Here is a 21,268-nt window from a genome sequence, read left to right as displayed (position 1 = left end):
ATATCGATTAATTAAAAAAATAAACTTTCCGAAAAGTAGTTTTTCAAAGAAAAGTAAAAGCCGTGCTAAACTTAAGATCGGCAGAAATAAAAACCTATAATAATTAGAACTCAAAACGACGAGAAATTACTACTAAAGGATAAATGCAACCCAAAACAAACATAAATTAACTAAACAATAATAGCAAACAAACATATAACAAGTACTAATATAAATGAATGAATAAATCTTAAGACGAATAAAACTTAAACTGAACATGCAAAGCAAGCTTAAAACGAACAAAAATCACTACAAACAAGAATTTGGCTACTGTGTCCCTTCCCTAACTGAAGAAGTCTAAAACCTACTGCGTCATTTGTGATTTACTGAAGACCATTTCAGTCTATAAACTAACTATAAACTAACTATAAAAGAAAACTAAAATCAAACTAACTATAAAAGAAACTAAGTAAGAATTAAATAAGAAATATTAGCGCTTTCAGAAAAAATTGCAATGAATGTTAGTTTTCAGTAAAGCAAACTCCCGGGGCAAAACTTACAACACTTACCCAAGGACTCTAGGGGGCTGCGTCAACTCCGAAGTTTGATTATCTGATCTTTGGACTATTTTGGACAAAATGGTTATCTCAAATTTTGATTGGATACATTTGGGGAAAAGAAGGCCGGGGGCAATAGTTTCCCTCCGAAACTTTTACTCGTAAAAAGGTAACTAGAACTTCTGATTTCCAATCGAATGAGTCCCCTCCAAAGCTTGTACGACCATCCCTTCCATAAAAACATTAAATTTTCAAGGGCATAACTTACAACACTTGCCCCCGGACTCTGGGGAGTTTTGTTGACCCTGGAGATTTTGTTATTTGATTTTTGAACTTCTTTAAACATAATGGTTATTACAAAATTTTGATCAGATGCATTCGGAAATAAGAAGGTTGGGGGGTGGTGGTTACCATTTGATCACTTTTGGTTCTTAAAAAGGGCATTAGAACTTCATATTTCCAATCAACTTAGTCCCCTCAAAGTTTAACTGTTGCCTCTGATAATTGTAGTGCGAAGGATAAAAATTGCAGCATATAAGGTGGGTTTAAAAAAAAAAAAAAAAAAAAAAAAAAAAAAATAGAAAAAGGGTATTTTAAAGATAAAAGATGGCCCCAGACACAGTTGCAGATTACTCTTGCCCCAGATGTACTCGTAGCTTGCTGGTTGTCGCCCATTCACATAACGAAGCCCAGCAACTTTCTATATTCTGGTAAAAGTTCATGTATGTGATTAGCTTATAGTTCCTGGGAATCATGAAAACGATTGTAAAAATAAAAAACAGGAAGTTATGTAATTTTGTAAATGAAGCGTTGACATGAATGAGTGAAACTTGATATTTATGTTATTTTTCTTGTGGAGGGTAATTAAGAATACTGTTCTGTATGGCCTGTTTTTTGGCTTATAATAAAATTATTATTATTATTATTATAAGGTGGGTTTATGACACTTGTGCTCAAGTGTCTCAACCTAACATTTGATGCTTCAGTTTCTAAGGCCCTTTTCCCGAACTCATGAGTACGGAAAACGGACCCGGTAGCATTATCATCAACTATTTAGTGGCGAATCATATGTAAGTAGACGGAGTTAAAGGCCAGAATGGTGTTTTCAAATTCCTAAGTCTTCCTCTCTCCAGCCATTGGGTTGAACCATACAATTCTTATTTTAGCGTCTTTTTTTTAGCCTCATTAGTTACGTAAGTTAATTTGTAAAGACATCCATGTAGCAAAAGAAAAGTAAAATTTTTATGCAAATAAAAGCTGCATTAACTAAAAAACGATCAGAAATTAAATTAAAAAAAAACAAGTTTTTTAAACTGAAAGTAAGGAGCGACATTAAAACTTAAAACGAACAGAAATTATTCCGTATATGAAAGGGGCTGTGCCCTCCTCAACGCCTCGCTCTTTACGCTAAAGTTTGACTCTGTCTCACAACTCTTTTTTTTAAATAATAAAAACTTTAGCGTAAAGAGCGAGGCGTTGAGGAGGGCACAGCCCCTTTCATATACGGAATAATTTCTGTTCGTTTTAAGTTTTAATGTCGCTCCTTACTTTCAGTTTAAAAAACTTGTTTTTTTTTATTTAATTCATACAAAGAAATATTACCGTGATTGCACCTGAGTGCTGCAAATCCCCTCAAAAGCCTGCAATTTCAGATACAGTGCTCCAGTGCTGCCTAAGTAAAGAGCAATTTGCCTTCAATATTTTCATTTTACACCGGGCGATTCGTATGGAAAGGGTCTTGGAGGAGGCAAATTTGATTTGAAATTGGAAGTTCTTGTGTCCTTTTTAAGACTCGAAAGCAGTTGGTGGACCAGCCCATGACCTGTGCCCTTTTTAGCTATGCGGTCCTCCGTGGCCCCCGAAGACATTAGATACAAATTTTGATACATCCATTTAGTCCAAAATAGTCGAATTATCCAGTAAAGTAAATATACCTATGGGGATGGCAAGACTCCTCACAGTTCCTAGGGCAATGGCCGTGAAAAATGCAAATTGTGAATTGGAGCGTGTTCTACTATGGGTGTACAAATGACTTAAAATTTTAATTTTTATTTTTAAAATGACCTTGGAATGTATTTAATTAAACAAAAAACAATTAAAAGAAAATGCAATTAAAATACTCTTTGAACAAAATGGTACCTTAAAATTTGTGTTTTAGTTTCTGAAATTTAGCTGAAAATTAGCTGAAATTTAGTTTCTGTAAAAACTTGTCAAAACTAAAATAAGCCTTTATAATTCAAGTATCCAGAGAAATAGGTCAATTTTCTTAGTATAATATCTTTGCGTTTAAGGTAATATATGGCTCACAGTTTTCACTATATCTTCACTTGATTTGGGAAAATTGGCTCCAACTTTGCCGCCACCCCCCTCTAGGATTTTGACGCAATTACGGCACTGGACGTATATATGAGCAATATTTTTTATATGAGCTTTTAAAAATCTGTCTAGATACCTGCGATACCAATACGCCCAATAACAACACGCTCATATTGATACGCGTCATATAAATACATCCGATACGATACAGTGTGTAGTCCTTTCCCCAGGGACTATGGAAGGTCATATCATCACCAAAACCAAAGAGATTTGATCTTTGAAATATGTTGAGCAAAATAGCTATCACGAAATTGTGATTGAATGACTTTGGGGAGAGGTTCTTTTGGGAGGGGGGGATAGTACGCTCCAATCTTTTTCATCACTTAAAGAGGGCACTAACAAATTTAATTTCCGTTAGAATGAGCTATTATACACTCTCTATGATGTTCTGGTTGCCCGTTAGTCCTGCTCGAGATACAAAAAAAAATAAAAAATAAAAAATAAAAAATAAAAAAAAAATAAACGGGAGGCAGATCAGTGCTACCCATGTCAAAAAGTCATTTTCTTTGCTGTTCAAGGAGGGGGTTGTAATTTATCTAAAGGAGGTTTTCGACAGTGCTGATTCCAATGGTGGAATTTTCATTTTGATCCGACGCCATTTTCGAGGGGTTTCAGAATTTTATCGAAATCAACATAAATTTCCTTTCGCAATAAACTTATACTTTTAAGACAAACCGAAATAATAGTTACCGTTCTGAGTCAGTGTCCGATGACAATTTTTTTTCACAAAGCAGTTTTTTTTTCAAGACGCGTCAACTTTTGGTTACAATGGGATTTTCTTCGCTCTTTACTAGGTTGCAGCTGCTGCTGCAACCATGATAAACGAAAGCTAAAACCAACTGAAATTATTAGGGATACTCACATAAAAAATAATGAAAAAATATACTTTCTTCTAATAATTGTGTAAGGGAAAGATTCGGATGGTTGAGCTTCAGACGACTACATAGGGCCCCCCGCTAGATTCTGGACTGAATCTGGACTTAGCTCGTTTTGCACCGAACCGGGACTTAGCTCATTTCTAAACAGAGTCATTATTCGGCTTCTTTCCCCATGCATACCAAAACAATGATACTCGTAATAAAAAATATCATGGCGGTGTCACCAGAAAGCAGTCGCGCATTTTAAGCACTACCAAATTTTAGTCTAGCCACGATCTCAAACTGGTGCCTGCTTGCTTTTCAGCTTAAACATGAGCTATCCTCCTGAGCACAGAATCATTATAGGCAGCGTTATAGCGCTGCCTAAGTAAAGAACGATGTTGGCACAGTGTATTTTTTCTAGACCAGGGCACTTCGTGTCGAAGGAGTTGTCATAGAAACTTCGTAATTGGCTCATTCGATTGGAAACTGGAATGGCTAGTGCTCTTTTTAATAGTCGAAAGTGATTGGAAGGCAACTAACACCCCTTCCACGCCCACCATTTCCCCAAATACATCCAATCAAAATTTTGAGATAGCTATTTTGTTCAACGTAGTTGATTTCCAGATAGAAATTATGTTTCTGAGGAAGACACTCCCCACCCCCACAGTTCTCAGGGCAAGGTTTGTAAGTTCTGCCCTGGGGGCATATAAGGTTTTATGGAAAGCTTTGTCGTAGAAACTTCAAAAATGGCTCATTCGATTGGAAATTCAAAGGGCTAGTGCCCTTTTTAATAGTCAAAATTGATTGGAAGGCAACAAATCCCCCTCTCCGGCCCGCCTTTTCCCCAAACACATCCAATCAAAATTGTGAGATAGCCAATTTGTTCAACGTAGTCCAAGTTCTGGAAATTAGGTCTTTTAGGGTGATAACCCCCTCAGATCCATCAGGGAAAGGGTTATAAGCTATTCCCTGGGGGCATATAAAGTTTTTATTGAAAGCTTTGTCGTAGAAACTTGAAAAAAGGGCTCATTCTATTGAAATTCAAAGGGCTAGTGCCCAGTTTAATAGTCGAAAGTGATTGGAGGGCATCTAACCCCCCTCTCACGCCCATTTTTTCCCCAAACATATCCAATCAAATTTTTTAGATAGCCATTTTATTCAGCGTAGTTGAAATTTTTTGGAAATTAGGTCCTTAAGGACAACCCCCCCCCCAACAACCCTCAGAGCAAGGGTTGTAAGTTATGCCCTGGGGCATATAAGGTTTTTATAGAAATTTTTGTCGTAGAAACTCCAAAAAAGTCTCCATTCTTCAAAAAGGGCAAAAACATTCTTCTGAATTTTTTCACTTTTATAACTTTAAAAAATCAAAAATTTTTTAAGATTTTAAGGAATAAATATCAGTATATGTATATTAAACTAACGATGCAAATTTTTTTTCAGTAAATCCATTTGAATTTTTTCATGAAAGTACAAATTATATTCTGGCTTTTAGAAAGCATGGGCTTAGAACCCTACTCAAATTAATTTCTGCTCGTTTTGAGTTTGACTCTGTTATTTATTTTAATTTCTGTTTGTTTTGGGTTTCATTTCTTTATTGATACTGATTTGTGGTAGTTGTATGCTCGGTAGATAATTTGATTCTTTTTTGTTCATATTTGGTCTAATGGAGTTCTTTACTTTTTTTTAAAAACTTATTTTATGAAAAAAGGTTTTTTTTTAATTATTTACTCAAAGAAACAAAAACATGATGGTATAGCTTCTCATAGTCCTCTTTGATATAGACTGTTAAACACCGCTTGAGTTCACTTACAGTAGGTTTTAACCTAAGGACAAGTTAGAACCGAAATTATTGGCTGCCAATAAGTAAAGAACGATGTTGGCACAATGTATTATTTTTTTCATACCAGGGCACTTCGTATCGAAGGAGTTGTCGTAGAAACTTGGAAAAGGGCTCATTCGATTGGAAATCAGAATGGCTAGTGCCCTATTCTAATAGTCAAAAGGGATTGGAAGGCAACTAACACCCCTTCTACGCCCACCATTTCCCGAAACACATCCAATCAAAATTTTGAGTTAGCCATCTTCTTCAGCGTAGTTGATTTCCAGATAAAAATTATGTTTTTGAGGATTACAGTCCCCTACAGCCCTCAGGGCAAGGGTTGTAAGTTATGCCCTGGGGGCATATAAGGATTTTCAGTAGAACTCAAAACGAGCAGAAATTAGCATGAGTAGGCTCAAAACCCCTATGCCTTGCCAAGGCCAGAACATAATTTGCACTTATGCTGAAAGAAATACAAATGAATGTGAATTGTCAGTTTAATATAGATATACTGATATTTAGTAATCAAAATGTTAATATTATTTGATTTTTTAAAGTTATGAAAGTAAAAACATTTTTATTTTTTCAGTAAAGTGCAGATTATGTGCTGGCCTTGGGAAGGCATAGGGTTTGAGCGCTACTCATGTTAATTTCTGCTCGTTTTGAATTTGACTCGGTTATTTATTGTAATTTCTTTTCGTTTTGGGTTTCATTTATTTATCAATGCTGATTTGTGGTAGTTTCACGCTTGGTAAATTATTTGATATTATTGTTTGCTCATTTTTGGTTTAATGGAGTTCTTTAGTTTTCTTTGAAAAACTTATTTTGTGGAATTTTTTTTTTAACTAATTACTGAAAGAAACAAAACATACCGCTTGAGTTCACTTACAGTAGGTTCTAACTTAAGGACAAGTTAGTACCGTAATTATTGACCAGAGTAAGAATTAAACGTAGCTCTGCTCTTGCAATATCACTTTCTCAAAATAAACCGATATCGACAACATAAGAAAAAAAGGACAAAACGAAAGTATTGCCCCTCCAACACATAAAAAAAAACGCCACTCTCTTTACTTTAATTAATGAAATACAAGGCTCATACAACTCCGTTATTACTCGGCAAATAGACCAACCGCTTTTATTTACAACTCAAAGCTCAATCGGATAGATTTAATATTTTATTTTTCATGATCAACCAAAAGCACAAATATCTTGTCATGCACTCGAAAGGTCAAAGAAGCGGAACATTTGAAGAAAATTTTAAAAAAAAGTTTAAAGCAAAAACTGAAGTTCAAGTAATTGCATTATCGCAAGTAAAGCCAATATATTTCCGTGAACACGCCCGTTCATGTCAAAAATATTGACATTAATTTAGAAATTAGATTTCCGGGGCAGTTAACTGAATCCCAATTAGGAAGTTCCAATAAAAAAAACTTGGGCTATATAAAGTTGAAAAGACTCGGAAAATTTGTCATATAATAGCTAGATCACGATGTTTAAAAGCCAACCCAATAAGCCTAAACATGAAACTTTTTTTCGGGAAATATTGGATCGGCTTTTACTTGGTGCAGTTTTTGATGGAATAGATAGAAGTGCCCCTGTCTCCAGATGGAAAAACCCAGACGAATTGTCGAAGTTAATAAGTTTAGAGTTGCCCAAAAAACCACAGAGCTTAGAAGAGGTGAAAGAATTTTTATTGAATGTTGTTCATTACAGCGTAAAAACTGGACATCCACATTTTGTAAACCAGCTTTTCTCAAGGTAAGATATTTTCTTTCTTTGAAATTGAGCAATTTGTTTCACGTCCGAATAGCGTTAACTGCAGCAGCTTTTTAAGAATGTAGAAACTGTGCTTAACGTTGATTGTAATGTTTTGCTAGAAAGATTGGTATTTTATTGAAGGGCTATATTTCACTTGGTTATGTTTTGCAATGCTAAGAGATTAAAATAAAGAATAGTTGTAGAGAATATCATAGCCAAACCATTCGTAGTAATGGATGATAAGTGTCGAATGACCCTTGTCCATTGACAATTGAATTAAAAAGAAAAATATTCAGAATTCACTATCAATCAGAAAAGTTTGAATTTGGATTTAATAGAGTTACTGGTGCATTATGCGGGCCCACTGCTATAAACTGTATCAAGGAAACCAGTCACGAAACCCGTCAAATGGGCTATTTGCAAGAGACCGCTGCGCAATAGATAAATTATTGCAAAGCGTTGTTTCTCAATGAGTTATAATATTTAAATGATTTGTTTTTGAGGTTTGAGGGGGGGGGGAATGTACCTAGGTGAGGTTACGTATTTAATATAGGCTATGCTTTATTCCCCACCCCACCTCCCACTCATAATGTGCAAATATATAGCCCACATTTGTTTCTAAACTGTTATATATGCATCCTATTTTATTTTATTTCATTAGCATTAACCAAATTTGACTTCTTCACGGTGCCCGCATAATGCACCAGTACCCTAATCGATTTAAATCTAGGATTGAACATAGAAAACTGATGAATTTAATTTACCTATAAAAACTTATCAACATATTACATTCTAAATAGATATAGAAAAGGATGGAACGCCTAGAACCACCTTTAAACATGAAAAGATTCCACTACTGACAGAGATGCTACTGCTAAAAACAATTGCACCCTTACACTCTATAAAATATTATAGCATTATAATGTCTATGTCTGTTACCTATTAATATACACGTACATTCAATGTTTCGGTTCCACATTCGTTTCTTTGGAAAAAGGTATGACGAGGGGTTTTGAACTTCGTACTACTCACACACTAAACGAGCGTTCTACCACCTGAGCAAGTATAGCCTCTAACCTTGGCTGTTCAAACCATATCTTTGAGCTTTCCGATATTTTTTTAACTGAAAGTAAGGAACGACATTAAAACTTAAAACGAACGAAATTATTCCGTATACGAAAGGGGCTGTCTCCTCCTCAACGCCTCGCTCTTTACGCTAATTTTTTATTGTTTAAAAAAAATAGAGTCGTGAGAGAGTCAAACTTTAGCGTAAAGAGCGAGGCGTTGAGAAGGGGAAAGCCCCTTTCATATACGGAATAATTTCTGTTCGTTTAAGTTTTAACGGCGTTCGTTACTTTCAGTTAAAAAAACTTGTTTTTTTTATTTGATTTTTGAACGTTTTGAATTAATACAGGTTTTGATTTTGGCTCACCGTACATGAATAATTACAACAAAATTTTCATATTAATTTTACTTTTATTTGGTGAAATGGCTTTCTCGAAACTTGTTTAGTTTTATTTACGAACGTTTTTATTAGTAATAAATATAAGAAACTTACGAATTAACTTACGTAACGAACTTCTATATTCATATATTTTTAATCCGTATATTAGGGGGTTCTCCCCCTAGTCAATACCTTGGTCTTTAAGCTAAATTTAGAATTTTGTTCCAATTCTTTAAAAATGACCCTTAATCACAAAGGCCGTTAATTAGAATAAATAGCTCTTATTAAAGTACTAAGAAATATTTGGCTTAAAGAGTGAGGTACTGACTAGGGGGTGAACCCAATCATATACGTAATATTTTCTGTTAGTTTTAAATTGTGATGTTGCTCCTTACGTTCAGTTGAAAAACTTATTTTTTTTATATTTAATTTCTTGTCTTTTTTTTAAGAATGCTGGGAAATCCGGCGCCCCCTTCATAGCAATGTCCCTTCTCCCATGAAACTTACCTCATGGAAAGATCCTCCCACATATACCCCGACCCACCTCCTCACCCCACTATCATAAAAAATCCCCCCTGAAAACGTCTTTATACTTCCCAATAACCAATACCATATGTTAACATTGGGTAAAGTTCATAACTTTTAGCCCTCCCCCCGGGGACTTCGGGGGATTAAGTCATCCCAAGAGACATAGTTATCATATTTTCGACCATGCTGAACACAATGGCTATCTCAAAATTTTGATCGGGTGACTTTGGGAAAAAACGTGCGTTGGAGGGTGCCTAGTTGCCCTCCATTTTTTTGGTCACTTGAAAAGGACACTAGAACTTTAGTTTCCATTCCAATTAGCTCACCCACGATATTCTAGGACCACTGGGTCGATACGATCACCCCTGGGAAAAAAAAAAAAAATAAAAAAAAATAAACACGCATCCGTGATCTTTCTCCTAGCAAAAAATACAAAATTCCACATTTTTGTAGATAGGAGCTTGAAACCTCTACAATAGGGTTCTATAATACGCTGAATATGATGGTGTGATTTTCATTAAGGTTCTATAACTTTTAGGGGGTCTTTCCCTTTTTTTCGAAAATCAGCCAAATTTTCTCAGGCGCATAACTTTTGATAAGTAGGACTAAACTTGATGAATTTTATATATTTTAAATCAGCATTAAAACCTAATTCTTTTGATGCATCTGTTGGTATCAAAATCCCGTTTTCTAGAGTTTCGGTTACCATTGAGCCGGGTCGCTCCTTACTTACAGTTCGTTACCACGACCTGTTTGATAAGTTTTTGTTGAATCAACTTTGAAAAGTCTTTCCGAAAAAGCAGTTTTTCAAAGTAAAGTAAAGAGCTACATTAAAACTTAAGACGAACAAAAATAAATCCATATAACACTTAAAGCTAAAAACATCCAGAAACTTCTTTCAAAGAATAATCGAAAGCCAAAACGGGCTAAAATCAAGATATAATATCATATCAAGCAAAAAGATAACAGGTACTGATATAGATGAATAATTAAAACAAATAAAAATCAAAATGAACGCTCACGTCAAACTTAAAACAAACAGAAATTATGACGAGAAGAAGTTTGGCTACTTAGCCCCCCCCCCCGCTAACCATAAACCCCTTAAAGTCTATTCTATCATTTGTGTTTTCGGTAAAAATAATTACATGTGCTCAGTTTTTCAAAACATTCGACGATGTTTGAGCATCCTCCTCAACATATCCTGAAAGTTTCAACTTAACGTCTTCAGCTGTTCCTGATATACTGCAGCTACACCCTTTTTATAACCTTGATACATATAGTGTCTTTTGATTTAGTTTGAAATTTCCCTTAAGATTCTCTGATGTTTCTCCTTATTGCCTTTAGACTTTTTGAACCCACCTAGGATCAAACATTCCCCCTCTTCACAATAACAAATCCTATATTTGAACAATGGAAAAATAGCAAAACTTGAAACACTTTTCTCGAGGTATGTGGGGACCATGTCATCCCCGATGCATAGTTATTGGACTTTTTACTATTCAGACAAAAATGGCTATCTCAAAATTTTGTTCCGTGTTGAGGGGATCTAAAAAGGTGAGGGTAGCTGGTTATCTTCCAATCTCTTTTCAACCCCCCTCAGTATGCCCTAAAAGTTTCAACTTTATGCTCTTATACAACTTATTGTCAAAGCCTTTTTAACAACTAGCTTGTACTTAGTATGTTTTGATCTAGCTCAACATCCCCCTCAGTATTCCCAGAAAATTTCACCTTAATAGCCTAAACCCTTTCGGAGAGCCAGGATTAAACATGCTCCCCTTTCGGAAAAAAACAAACCGCATATGTCAAAAGATGGGCAACTTACATATTTTAAAGCCTATGCCCCGAGGGCTCTTGGAGATTATAGCATCTCCGGATGCATATTTATTGGATGTTTGACTATTCTGAAAAATGGCTTTGTCAAAATTTGGATTGGTGTTAAGAGGGAGTCTACAAAGGGTGAGGGGGACTTACCACCCTCCGATTACTCTTCAAAGTCCCGTTCAAAATGTCCTTAAAGTTTCAACTCAATATCCGTAGGGGCTCCTGAGATATTGCTGATGCGCCCTTGTGACAACCAGCATGCCATTAGTGGTATTTTAAAATTTTGTTCAACATCCCCTCAACATTTCCTGGAAGTTTCACCTTAATACCCTAGGGCTTTTGGGGAGCCAGGATCCAACATGCCACCCTTTCCTAGAAACAAACCCTGTATGTAAGCAATGGGCAACTTGCATAACTTAGAGCTCTTGACTCTGGGGCTATGAGTGGGGGGGGGGGTCATGCCATCCCCTGAGGCATGATGATTTGATCTTTAGACTTTAAACAAAAAAATCCCTGAAGTTTGAGTCGAACCCATAGCCTTTTCGGGCCCACCCAGGATGAAACGTTTTCCCCTTTCCCAATGTAAAACAAAATAATAATGGGCAATGTAAATGATTCACAAACTGCAAAATTTACAACGCTTTTCCCGACTAAATACCCTCAACTAAATACCCCCAGCCGTTTCTGAAATATTGCTGATATGCTCTTTTGATAGCCAGTATAGGCTATACCTTACTGTGTTTTGATTTTTCAAAACAAAGCATTTTCCTCCTCAGCATTTTCTGATAGTCTCATCTTAATGCCCCAAACCTTTTTGGAGACACGGGATCAAACATATTCCCTTTTACTACAAAACAAACCCAGTTTGTAAATAATGGGCAGCTTTGCCTAACTTGCAGCCCTTGCTCCCATGGGTGCCCACAGGCTGGATTTTTGACTTTGAGGATGACAACCCCCCCCCACCGCCCTCGGGGCGTGGGTTGTAAGTTATGCCCTGGCGGGATACAAGTTTTTTTATAGAAAGGGTGGTCGTATAAACCTCGGAGGAGGCTCGTTTGATTAGTAGTCAGAAGTTCTACTGACCTTTTTAACAGTCAAAAGTGATTGAGTCAACCAGCCCCCCCCCCACACCATTCATTTCCCCGAACACATCCAATCACAACTTTTGAGATAGCCATTTTGCTCATCGTAGTTGAAAGGTCCATAAATCATGTATTTGAGGTGATGCCTTCAGGGCATCAACCCTAGCCCTCAGGGCAAGGGCTGTAAGTTACGACTGGGGAGCAAATAAGGTTTTTTATAGAAAGGGTGGTCGTATAAACTTCGGAGAGGGTTCATTGGGTTGGTAATGAGAAGTTATAGGGCTCTTTTTGAGAGTCAAAGTGATCAGAGGTCAGATTCCCCCCCCCCCCCCAAGCACAAGCACACCTACACGTCGTATTTTCCCGAAAAGCTCCTGATAGAAATTTTAAGATGGCCATTTGGTGTCGTAGAAACTTCAAAAAGGGCTCAATCGGTTGGAAATTGAAAGTTTCCCTCTTTAATAGTCAAAAGTGATTGGAGGGCAACCCCCCCCCCTCACTCCCATCATTTCCTCAAATACTTCCAATAAAATTTCGAGATAGTTATTTTGTTAGACGTAGTTTAATATTCCAGAAAATTTGTCTTTGAGGATGAGAACCTCCCCACAGTCCTCAGGGCAAGGGTTGTAAGTTATGCCCCGAGGCATGAAAGGTTTTTATGGAAACATGGTCGTATAAAATTCAGAATGGGCTTATTGGATTGGAAATCGGAAGTATAAGTGCCATTATTAAGAGTCAAATTTATAGGAGGTCAGCTATACCCCCCACGTCATATTTTCCCCAAATGCATCCGATAGAAATTTTGAGATAGCCATTTGTTCAAAAATAGTCCAAAAATCTCATAACACGGCATTTGGGGTTGACACAACCCCCCAGAGCATGGGGGTAAGGGTTGTAAGTTATACCTCGGGGGCATGTAAGATTCTTATGAAGGGGTGTGGTCTTGTAAACTTTAGAGGAGGCTCATTCGATTGGAAATATATAGTTCTAGTTCCATTTTAAGAGTCAAGCGGGATGGAGAGAAAACAGCCCATCTCCCTCCCTGATATCCTCTTTTCCCCAAACATATTCGATCGAAATTGTAAGATAGTCATTTTGTAACCAATAGTCCAAAGAAGACATAACAGTGTCTTCGGTAATCAAATGTAATAAACATTTAGGCGGATATTGAACTAAATCAAAACAAACTATGAACGGGTGGACCTTCAAAAAGGTGACAAAGCAATATCGCAAGAATAACTTATATAATTAAGTTAGACTTTCAAAAGTAAGTTGTGGGGGATTTTGAACTAGCCAGAAGGCACAATGTGTATACTTTTAATACCACCACTACAGTTACTGTAACTAATGACGCTAAGAGTATTAAGGTGGAACTTTTAGGAAGCGTTTAGGGGGAGTTCCAATTAAACGAAAAAAAACTGTATGCATGCAGGTTTTCAAAAAGGCATATAAGCAATATCATAGGCAGCACCACTCTGTAATAGCTAGGAATATCGAAACATTTAAAGAAGCTAATTGGATTCAAAATTAAAAGTTCTAGAGTCCTTTCTAAGAGTAAAAAGAGATTGGAGAGCAGTCAGCCCGTCTCTCGAGCCGATTTATTTCCCAAACATATCCGGTTAAAATTTTGAGACAACTGCGGTCCAGCAACTATGTCTTTAGGGATATTGGGCATGTCAACCCCCCCCCCCCAATTATGCAATTGGTTCATCGTGCTATATAACTAAATACTACTTACAAACTAAATCAAAAGGCATTATGTTTGCGATTGCCAACAAGACATTTCAGCCGTATATCGAGAACGACTGGGGGATATTAAATTGAAGCCTAAGGGGCTTCTACTCTTACTACTTCTGCTCTTACAGTATAAATAAATAAATAGAGTGTAAGTGTATCCAGGTTGTCAACCTGCATAGATAGAATCTTTTGGGAATGGTATTAAGTTTATTTTTTTCCGGTAACTTGAGGAGGTATAAAATTAAATTAAAAAATACCATTTGCGTCAGGATAAAAAATTGTTGAAAAAGTTTCTCCCAACATAAAAATAGCAAGCGAAACTATGGATTCTATTTGAAAAAAATCAAAAAGATGTAAATCTTTTTCTTGAAAATGACTATGTCAATAAAAAACAAACAGAAATTAGAAGAAATAGCGGAGTCAAACTCGTAATGAGCAAAATTTAGCATTAGTAGGGCTGACAACCCCCATGCCGTCTCAAGACCAAAACGTAATTTGCACTTTACTGAAAACAAAACACTTTCAAATCTTTTCACTTTTTCTTACTTAAAAAAAAAACTGAGACTTTTAGGAATAAATATCTCTAGGTATATTAAACTGACAATCCACGATCATTTGTTTTTTTTTTTAAGTAAAGCTAAATTATGTTCTGGTCTTGAGAAGGCATGCGGGTTATCAGCCCTAACAATGTTAATTTTTGCTCGTTTTGAGTTTGACTCGGTTATTTATTGTAATTTCTGCTCGTTTTCAGTTTCATTTATTTTTTGGTAGTGATTTGTGGTAGTTTTGCGCTTGAAAGATTATTTGACTTTATTTCTGCCCATTTTTGGCTTAATGGAGCTCTTAAATTCTGTTTGAAAAACTTGTTTTGTGGAAAAAGTTTTTTGAATTAATCAAACAGTTCAAGGTAACGAACTGTAAGTCGGGAGCCACCCTGTTCGATAATAACAGAAACTCTAAAAATAGAAGTTCTGATATCAGTTGATGCCTCAAAAGAATTATATTTTTGTGCTGATTTCAAATATATAAGCTTCATCAAGTTTAGTCCTACCCATCAAAAGTTACGCGCCTGAGAAATGTTGCCTGATTTTAAAAAAAAGGGGGAAACACCAACTAAAAGTCATAGAACCTTAATGAACTCAGATTCAGCGTTTCAGAGAACTCTACTGTACAGGTTTCAAGCTCCTATCTGCAAAAATATGGAATTTTGTGGTTTTGGCCAGAAGAAAGATCACGGATGTGTGTTTATTTATTTTTTTTTCCAGGGGTGATCGTGTCGACCCAGTGGTCCTAAAATTGCATGATGGCTCATTCGAACCGAAATTAGAAGTTCTTGTGCCCTTTTTAAGCGACCAAAAAAATAGAGTGCAACTAGGCCACCTTCCACGCTTATTTTTTTCCCCAAAATCATCCGATCAAAATTTTGAGATAGCCCTTTTATTCAGTATGATCGAAAAATATAGTAACTATGTCTTTGAGGATTACTTAATACCCCAGTGTCTCCGGGGGAAGGGCTGCAAGTTATGAACTTTGCCCAATGATTACATATAATATTGGTTATTGGGAAGCATACAGACGGTTTCAGGGGGGCGGATTTTTTTCTGGTAGTAGGGAGGGGAGTCGGGATTACATGGGAGGATCTTTCCATCGAGGAATTTTTCATGAAGGAAGGGGCATTGCTATGAAGGGGGTGCCAGATTCCCGAGCATTATTTCTATTAGAAATTAAATAAAAAAAACGAGTTCTTCAACTGAAAGTGCGGGACAACATCAAAACTTAAAATGAACAGAAATTATTACGTATATTATTGGGTCCGCCATCTAGTCTATACCTCACTCTTTACGCTAAAGTTTTTTTTAGTACTTACATAAGAGCTATTTATTCTAATAACCGGCCTTTGTGATTAAGGGGTCATTTTTAAAGAATTGGAACAAAATTCAAACTTTAGCGTAAAGAGCTAGGTATTGACTAGGAGGGCGAACCCCCCTAATATACGTAATAAAAATATACGAATATAGATGTCCGTTACGTAAGTTAATTCGTAAGTTACGTATATTTATTACTAATAAAAACTTTCGTAAATAAAATTAAACAACTTTCGAAAAAGCCATTTAGCCAAAAAAAGTAAAATTAATACGCAAATTTCGTTTTAATTATTCATGTACGGTGAGTCAAACTTAAAACCTGCTTTAATTTAAGAAAGTTCATAAATTAAATAAAAAAACAAGTTTTTTCTAACTTGTTAAAAGGAGCGACATTAAAACTTCAAGTGAACAGAAATTATTCCATATATGAAAGTGGCTGTCCCCTCCTCAACGCCTCACTTTTTACGTTAAATTTTGACTCTTTCGCACAACACATTTTTTTTTTAAATAAAAAAATTTAGCATAAAGAGCGAGTCGTTGAGGAGGGGACAGCCCCTTTCTAATTATAATTTATGTCCTTTTAAAGTTTTAATTCAGTTTAAAAAATCTTTTATTTAATACAAATATAAGGCATCGTCATTCGGCCACGGAAGGCTGGATCCCCCCCTGATTCCTTCTGGGCGCCCAAGCTTGCTCCAGGGACTGCAAGGGGTCATGCCATCCTCGGAGGCACAGATATTTAATCTTTAGACTATTTTGAATAAAATGACAATCTCAATATTTGGTCGGCTGTAATTGGGGCGAAATTGTCCTCCCATTGCTTTTGACTCCTAAAAGGGCACTAGATCTTTCAATTTCCAATCGATTGAGCCCCCTTCCAAAGTTTCTGTAACCACCCCTTCCATAGGAAGTGGCAATGAGAGAAAATATTAAATAAATAATAGCCTACATTGAAGTCTTATGGTGTTATTCTATAAATAAAGCTAGAGCGTCACCTCTGATGAAGATTAATCAAAAAAACTTTTTGCACAAAATACATTTTTCAAAAAAAAGTAAAGAACTCCATTAAGCCAAAAATGAACAAAAATAGAATCAAATAATCTACCAAGCACACAAATACCACAAATCAGTACCAATAAATAAATGAAACCCAAAACAAACAGAAATTAAAATTAGTCAAACTCAAAACGAGCAGAAATTAATCTGAGCAGGGTTCTAAATCCTATGCTTTCTAAGAGCCAGAATATAATTTGTACTTTACTGAAAAAAATCAAATATATTTACTGAAAAAACCTGCCTTGTCAGCTTAATATGCATATGCTATTATTTATTCCTTAAAATCTTAATTAATTTTTGATTTCTTTAAGTTATAAAAGTGGAAACATTTAAAGGAATTTTTTTTCAGTAAAGTACAAATTATATTCTAGTATTTATTTGATTCTAATTTTGTTCATTTTTGGTTTAATGGAGTTCTTTAGTTTTTTTTGAAAAACTTATTTTGTGCAAAAATAAGTCTCTTTTTGTGCAAACATAGTCTTTTTCAGGGAGAAAGACTGAGCCTCTTCTGATGTTAAACAACCATCCCTTCCATAAAAACCCTAAAATACCCCCTGCGCATAACTTACAACCCCTGCCCCTTATTCTCTGGAGTTTGTTTCAACCCCAAAGGCCTTGTTATATGATATTTAGACTAATTTGAATAGAATGGCTATCTCAAAATTTCTATTAGATGCATTTCAGGACAATACGACGTGCGTGTAGAGGGAAGAGGGTAGCTGCCCTGTGATCACTTTGACTCTTAAAAAAAGCACTTTAGCGTCTGATTACCAATCCAATCAGCCCCCTTCGAAGCTTATATGACAACACTTTCTGTAAAAAACCCTATATGTACCCATGCCATAACTTACAACCCTTGCCCTAAAGGCTAGGGGGATTTGTTACCTTCAAAGACGTAATTTCAAGACCTTTCTGATAGGCTTAACAAAATGGCTATATAAAAATTTTGATTGGAAGTATTTGCTGAAATGATAGGCGTGGAGGGGGACATTTGCCTTCTGATCACTTTCGACTAACAAAAAAGGAACTGGTCCTTTCAATTTCCAATCGAATGAGCCCTTTTTGAAGCTTCTACGACAAAACTTTCTATAAAAACCTTATATGCCCCAAGGGTATAACTTACGACCCTTGTCTTGAGGGCTATGGGGGGGGGAGGGTTGTCATCCTCAAAGAAATAATATCCAGACCTTTCAACTACGGTGAACAAAAAGGCCATATCAAACTGTTGATCGGAAATGTTTGGGGAAATGATGAGAGTGGTGGGGGGGGGGATTCTTCCTCCAATTACTTTCGACTGTTAAAAAGGACAATAGCCCTCTCAACTTCCAATTGAAAAAGTCGTTTTTGAAATTTTTACGACAACACTTTCAATAAGACATTATATGCCCCCAGGGCGTAACTTACAACCTTAGCCCTGAGGATTGTGGGGGTTGTCATACTCAAAAACATAATTTCCGGACCCTTCAACTACGTTCAACAAAGTTTCTATAAAATAATGTTTATCAGAAGTGTTTGGGGAAATGATGGGTATGGGGGGCATTCGCCCTCCGATCGCTTTTGACTATTAATAAGGGCACTAGCCCTCTCAATTCCCAATTCAATGAGTCCTGTTTGAGGTTTCCACGACAACGCTGGCAAAGACCTAATTTCCAGAACTTTCAACTACGTTGAACAAAATGTCTATCTCAAAGTTTTGATTGGATGTGTTTGGGAAAATGGTGGGCGTGAGAGGCGCGTTAGTTGCCCTCCAATCACTTTCGACTATTAAATAGTGCACTAGCCCTTTCAATTTCCAATCGAATGAGCCCTTCTTGAAATTTCTACGACAACGCTTTCTATAAAACCTTATATGCCCCTAGGGCATAACTTACAACCCTTGCGCTGAGGGCTGGGGGGGGAGTGTCATCCTCAAAGACATAAATTAGGGATTTTTCAACTACGTTGAAAGAAATGGCTATCTCAAAATTTTTATTTGATGTGTTTGGGGAAATGATGGGCGTGGGAGGGGTGTTAGTTCTCCTCCAATCACTTTTGACTATTAAAAAAAGCACTAGCCCTTCGAAGTTTCGAAGTTGTAAAAGTTTCTATTACAACGCTCTCTATAAGAACCTTATATGGCCCCAGGGCGTAACTTACAACCCTTGCCCTGAGTTGTGTAGGGGGGGGGGGGGGGTTATCATCCTCAAAAACATAATATCCAGAACTTTTAACTAGATTGAACAAAATGGCTATCTAAAAATTTTGATTGGATGTATTTTGGGGAATATTCGGAGTGAGAGGAGGGTTAGTTGCCCTCCAATGACTTTCGACTAATAAAAAGGGCACTAGCCCTTTGAATTTCCAATTGAATGAGCCCTTCTCAAAGTTTCTACGACGACTTCTTCGATACGAAGTGCCCTGCTAGTTGCCCTTCAATCAGTTTGACTAGCCTATTAAGAAGGGCACTAACCCTTTCAATTTCCAATTGAATGAGCCTTTTTGAAGTTTCTACGATGACTTTTCTACAAAAAAACTTCTATGACCCCTGGGCATAACTTACAACCATTGCCTTGAAGGATTTGGGAGAAGAGGGGTGTTGCCATCCTCAAAAACCTAATTTCCAGAACTTTCATCTACGTTGAACAAAATTGCTATCTAAAAATTTTGATTGGATGTGTTTGGGGAAACGGTGGGCGTGAGAGGGGGGTTAGTTGCCCTCCAATCACTTTCGACTATTAAAAAGGGCACTAGCCCTTTCAATTTCCAACCGAGTGAGCTCTTTCTGAAGTCCCTAAGAAAACGATTTTTATAAGAACCTTATGTGCCCCCTGGACATAATTTACAAACCCTTGCCCTGGGGGGTTTGGGGGGTTTTTCATCCTCAAAATTATAACAGAACTTTTAACTACCTTGAAGAAAATGTCTATTTCAAAATTTTAATTGGATGTGTTTGGGGAAACGGTGGGCGGGAAAGGGGGGGGGGGGTAGTTGCTCTCCAATCACTTTCAACTACGCTTCTTCTAGGCATCTGATCGGGCGTTTATCTGTTTCAGCAGTTTTCCTTCATAAATAGTTTCTAAAAATGGACTCAGTTTTTTACTCCGCTCCATTCTGCAAATACCATGCAAAAGTGAAACTCATCATTGGCACTATTAGCGTTATTTTATATAAATTGGGTGACAATTTTAATTAGTTTTCGTATGAGCCCTTATATATCCGTTCCATGTGACGATCTTGTGGAAAAGGGAGATTAAAAAAAGAAAAAAGAAAGGAGACGCATCGGTTTCAATTTTATATAAAACTGAACTTAAAACTGAATTAGTCATATAAACTGAATATAGACCTACTTATTTTTTCTAGAAGGAAACTGTAACCCATCTGTTAAGAATTGTTTATGGCTGTGATTTCAATTATATCCTTTTTGTTTCGATTTAACGTTATGGTTAAAGGAGTTCAGGCTATTTCATTTATTCGAGAAAAACACCATAAATATAAAGTACTTTTTATGGTGAATCTGGACAAAAATTGCCATTTTCGAATCACTGTTATTTAACAAGTTTTTATTTTCCAGACAGTTTTTTAAAGAAAATAACCTTTTAATTTCAGTTACTACGGGCCGTGATTTGTTCTTTGCTTATAATGTTTTCGGCATTGCTCCTTGTTTTTCGGGAATTTCCTTTTGAAAGTAAGAAAACAAGTGTCATCAATACACTTTTACAATGTAATCTTAAGAAAAACAAAAAACAAACAAACAAAAAACAGGAGTTAATTTATTTCACTTCTCAGCCTGAGTGGCTTATATTTACGTTCTTTAGAATGTTCTTAAATACCAAATTGAATTCTTCTAGAAAATTCTTGGTAATTTATTTGAAATCTAGCTGCCGCTGAGTTTTATATTTGGCATAAGTAAAGCAAGTAAGTGGACGATAAAGTACAAAGATTTCAATCAATTGCTTCAAATTATATCCTCCTCGCTCTGCTCCGGTAGGGAAGCATGCGGGGACTGGACCCTTTACCTCTGCCTCTTATGTTTTTGTCTGGGCTTAGGAAAAAGAAAAAACCAATAACCTATTATTTATTACAGTTTAGATCCATTTGGACTTATTGGACAAATTGTTACCGATACTCTTAATCCATCTGTTTATACCTACGAAGTAGCACCAGTATTTACCTTACTTGAAATGGAACTTTTGAAAGAGATGAGATCAATTATTGGCTGGGAAAAAGGCGATGGTGTGTTCTGTCCAGGAGGGTCCTTTGCCAATTTCTATGGGATCAGTTGTGCCAGATACAGATTTTCCCCGGACATAAAGGTTTGACATTCTGTTATTGACAGTGAAGAAACATTCTAATTAAAGCCAAACCTGAATTAATTAGAAGTAGTTGTTCCAAATTTTAATTAGTGGG

General features: G+C 36.3%; 1 protein-coding gene across 1 annotated transcript in view; it reads left to right on the top strand.

Moving 5' to 3' along the window:
- The first annotated feature begins 7,080 nt into the window (after nucleotides 1-7,080).
- The window catches only part of b (glutamate decarboxylase-like protein black), a 46,062-nt gene continuing 31,874 nt past the window's right edge, over nucleotides 7,081-21,268 (top strand). Inside the window, exons 1-2 of the mRNA XM_089091548.1 lie at nucleotides 7,081-7,349; nucleotides 20,946-21,174. Coding sequence (XP_088947674.1) covers nucleotides 7,081-7,349; nucleotides 20,946-21,174 — 498 coding nt within the window. The remainder of the gene's footprint in view (nucleotides 7,350-20,945; nucleotides 21,175-21,268) is intronic.

This window comes from Artemia sp. Qi Xiang Cuo, chromosome 7 (genome assembly GCF_049724085.1).
Source record: "Artemia sp. Qi Xiang Cuo chromosome 7, ASM4972408v1, whole genome shotgun sequence".
NCBI classification, from domain to species: Eukaryota; Metazoa; Arthropoda; class Branchiopoda; order Anostraca; family Artemiidae; genus Artemia; species Artemia sp. Qi Xiang Cuo.
Note: the sequence above shows the minus strand (reverse complement) of the source record. Positions and strands in the feature narration are given on the sequence as shown.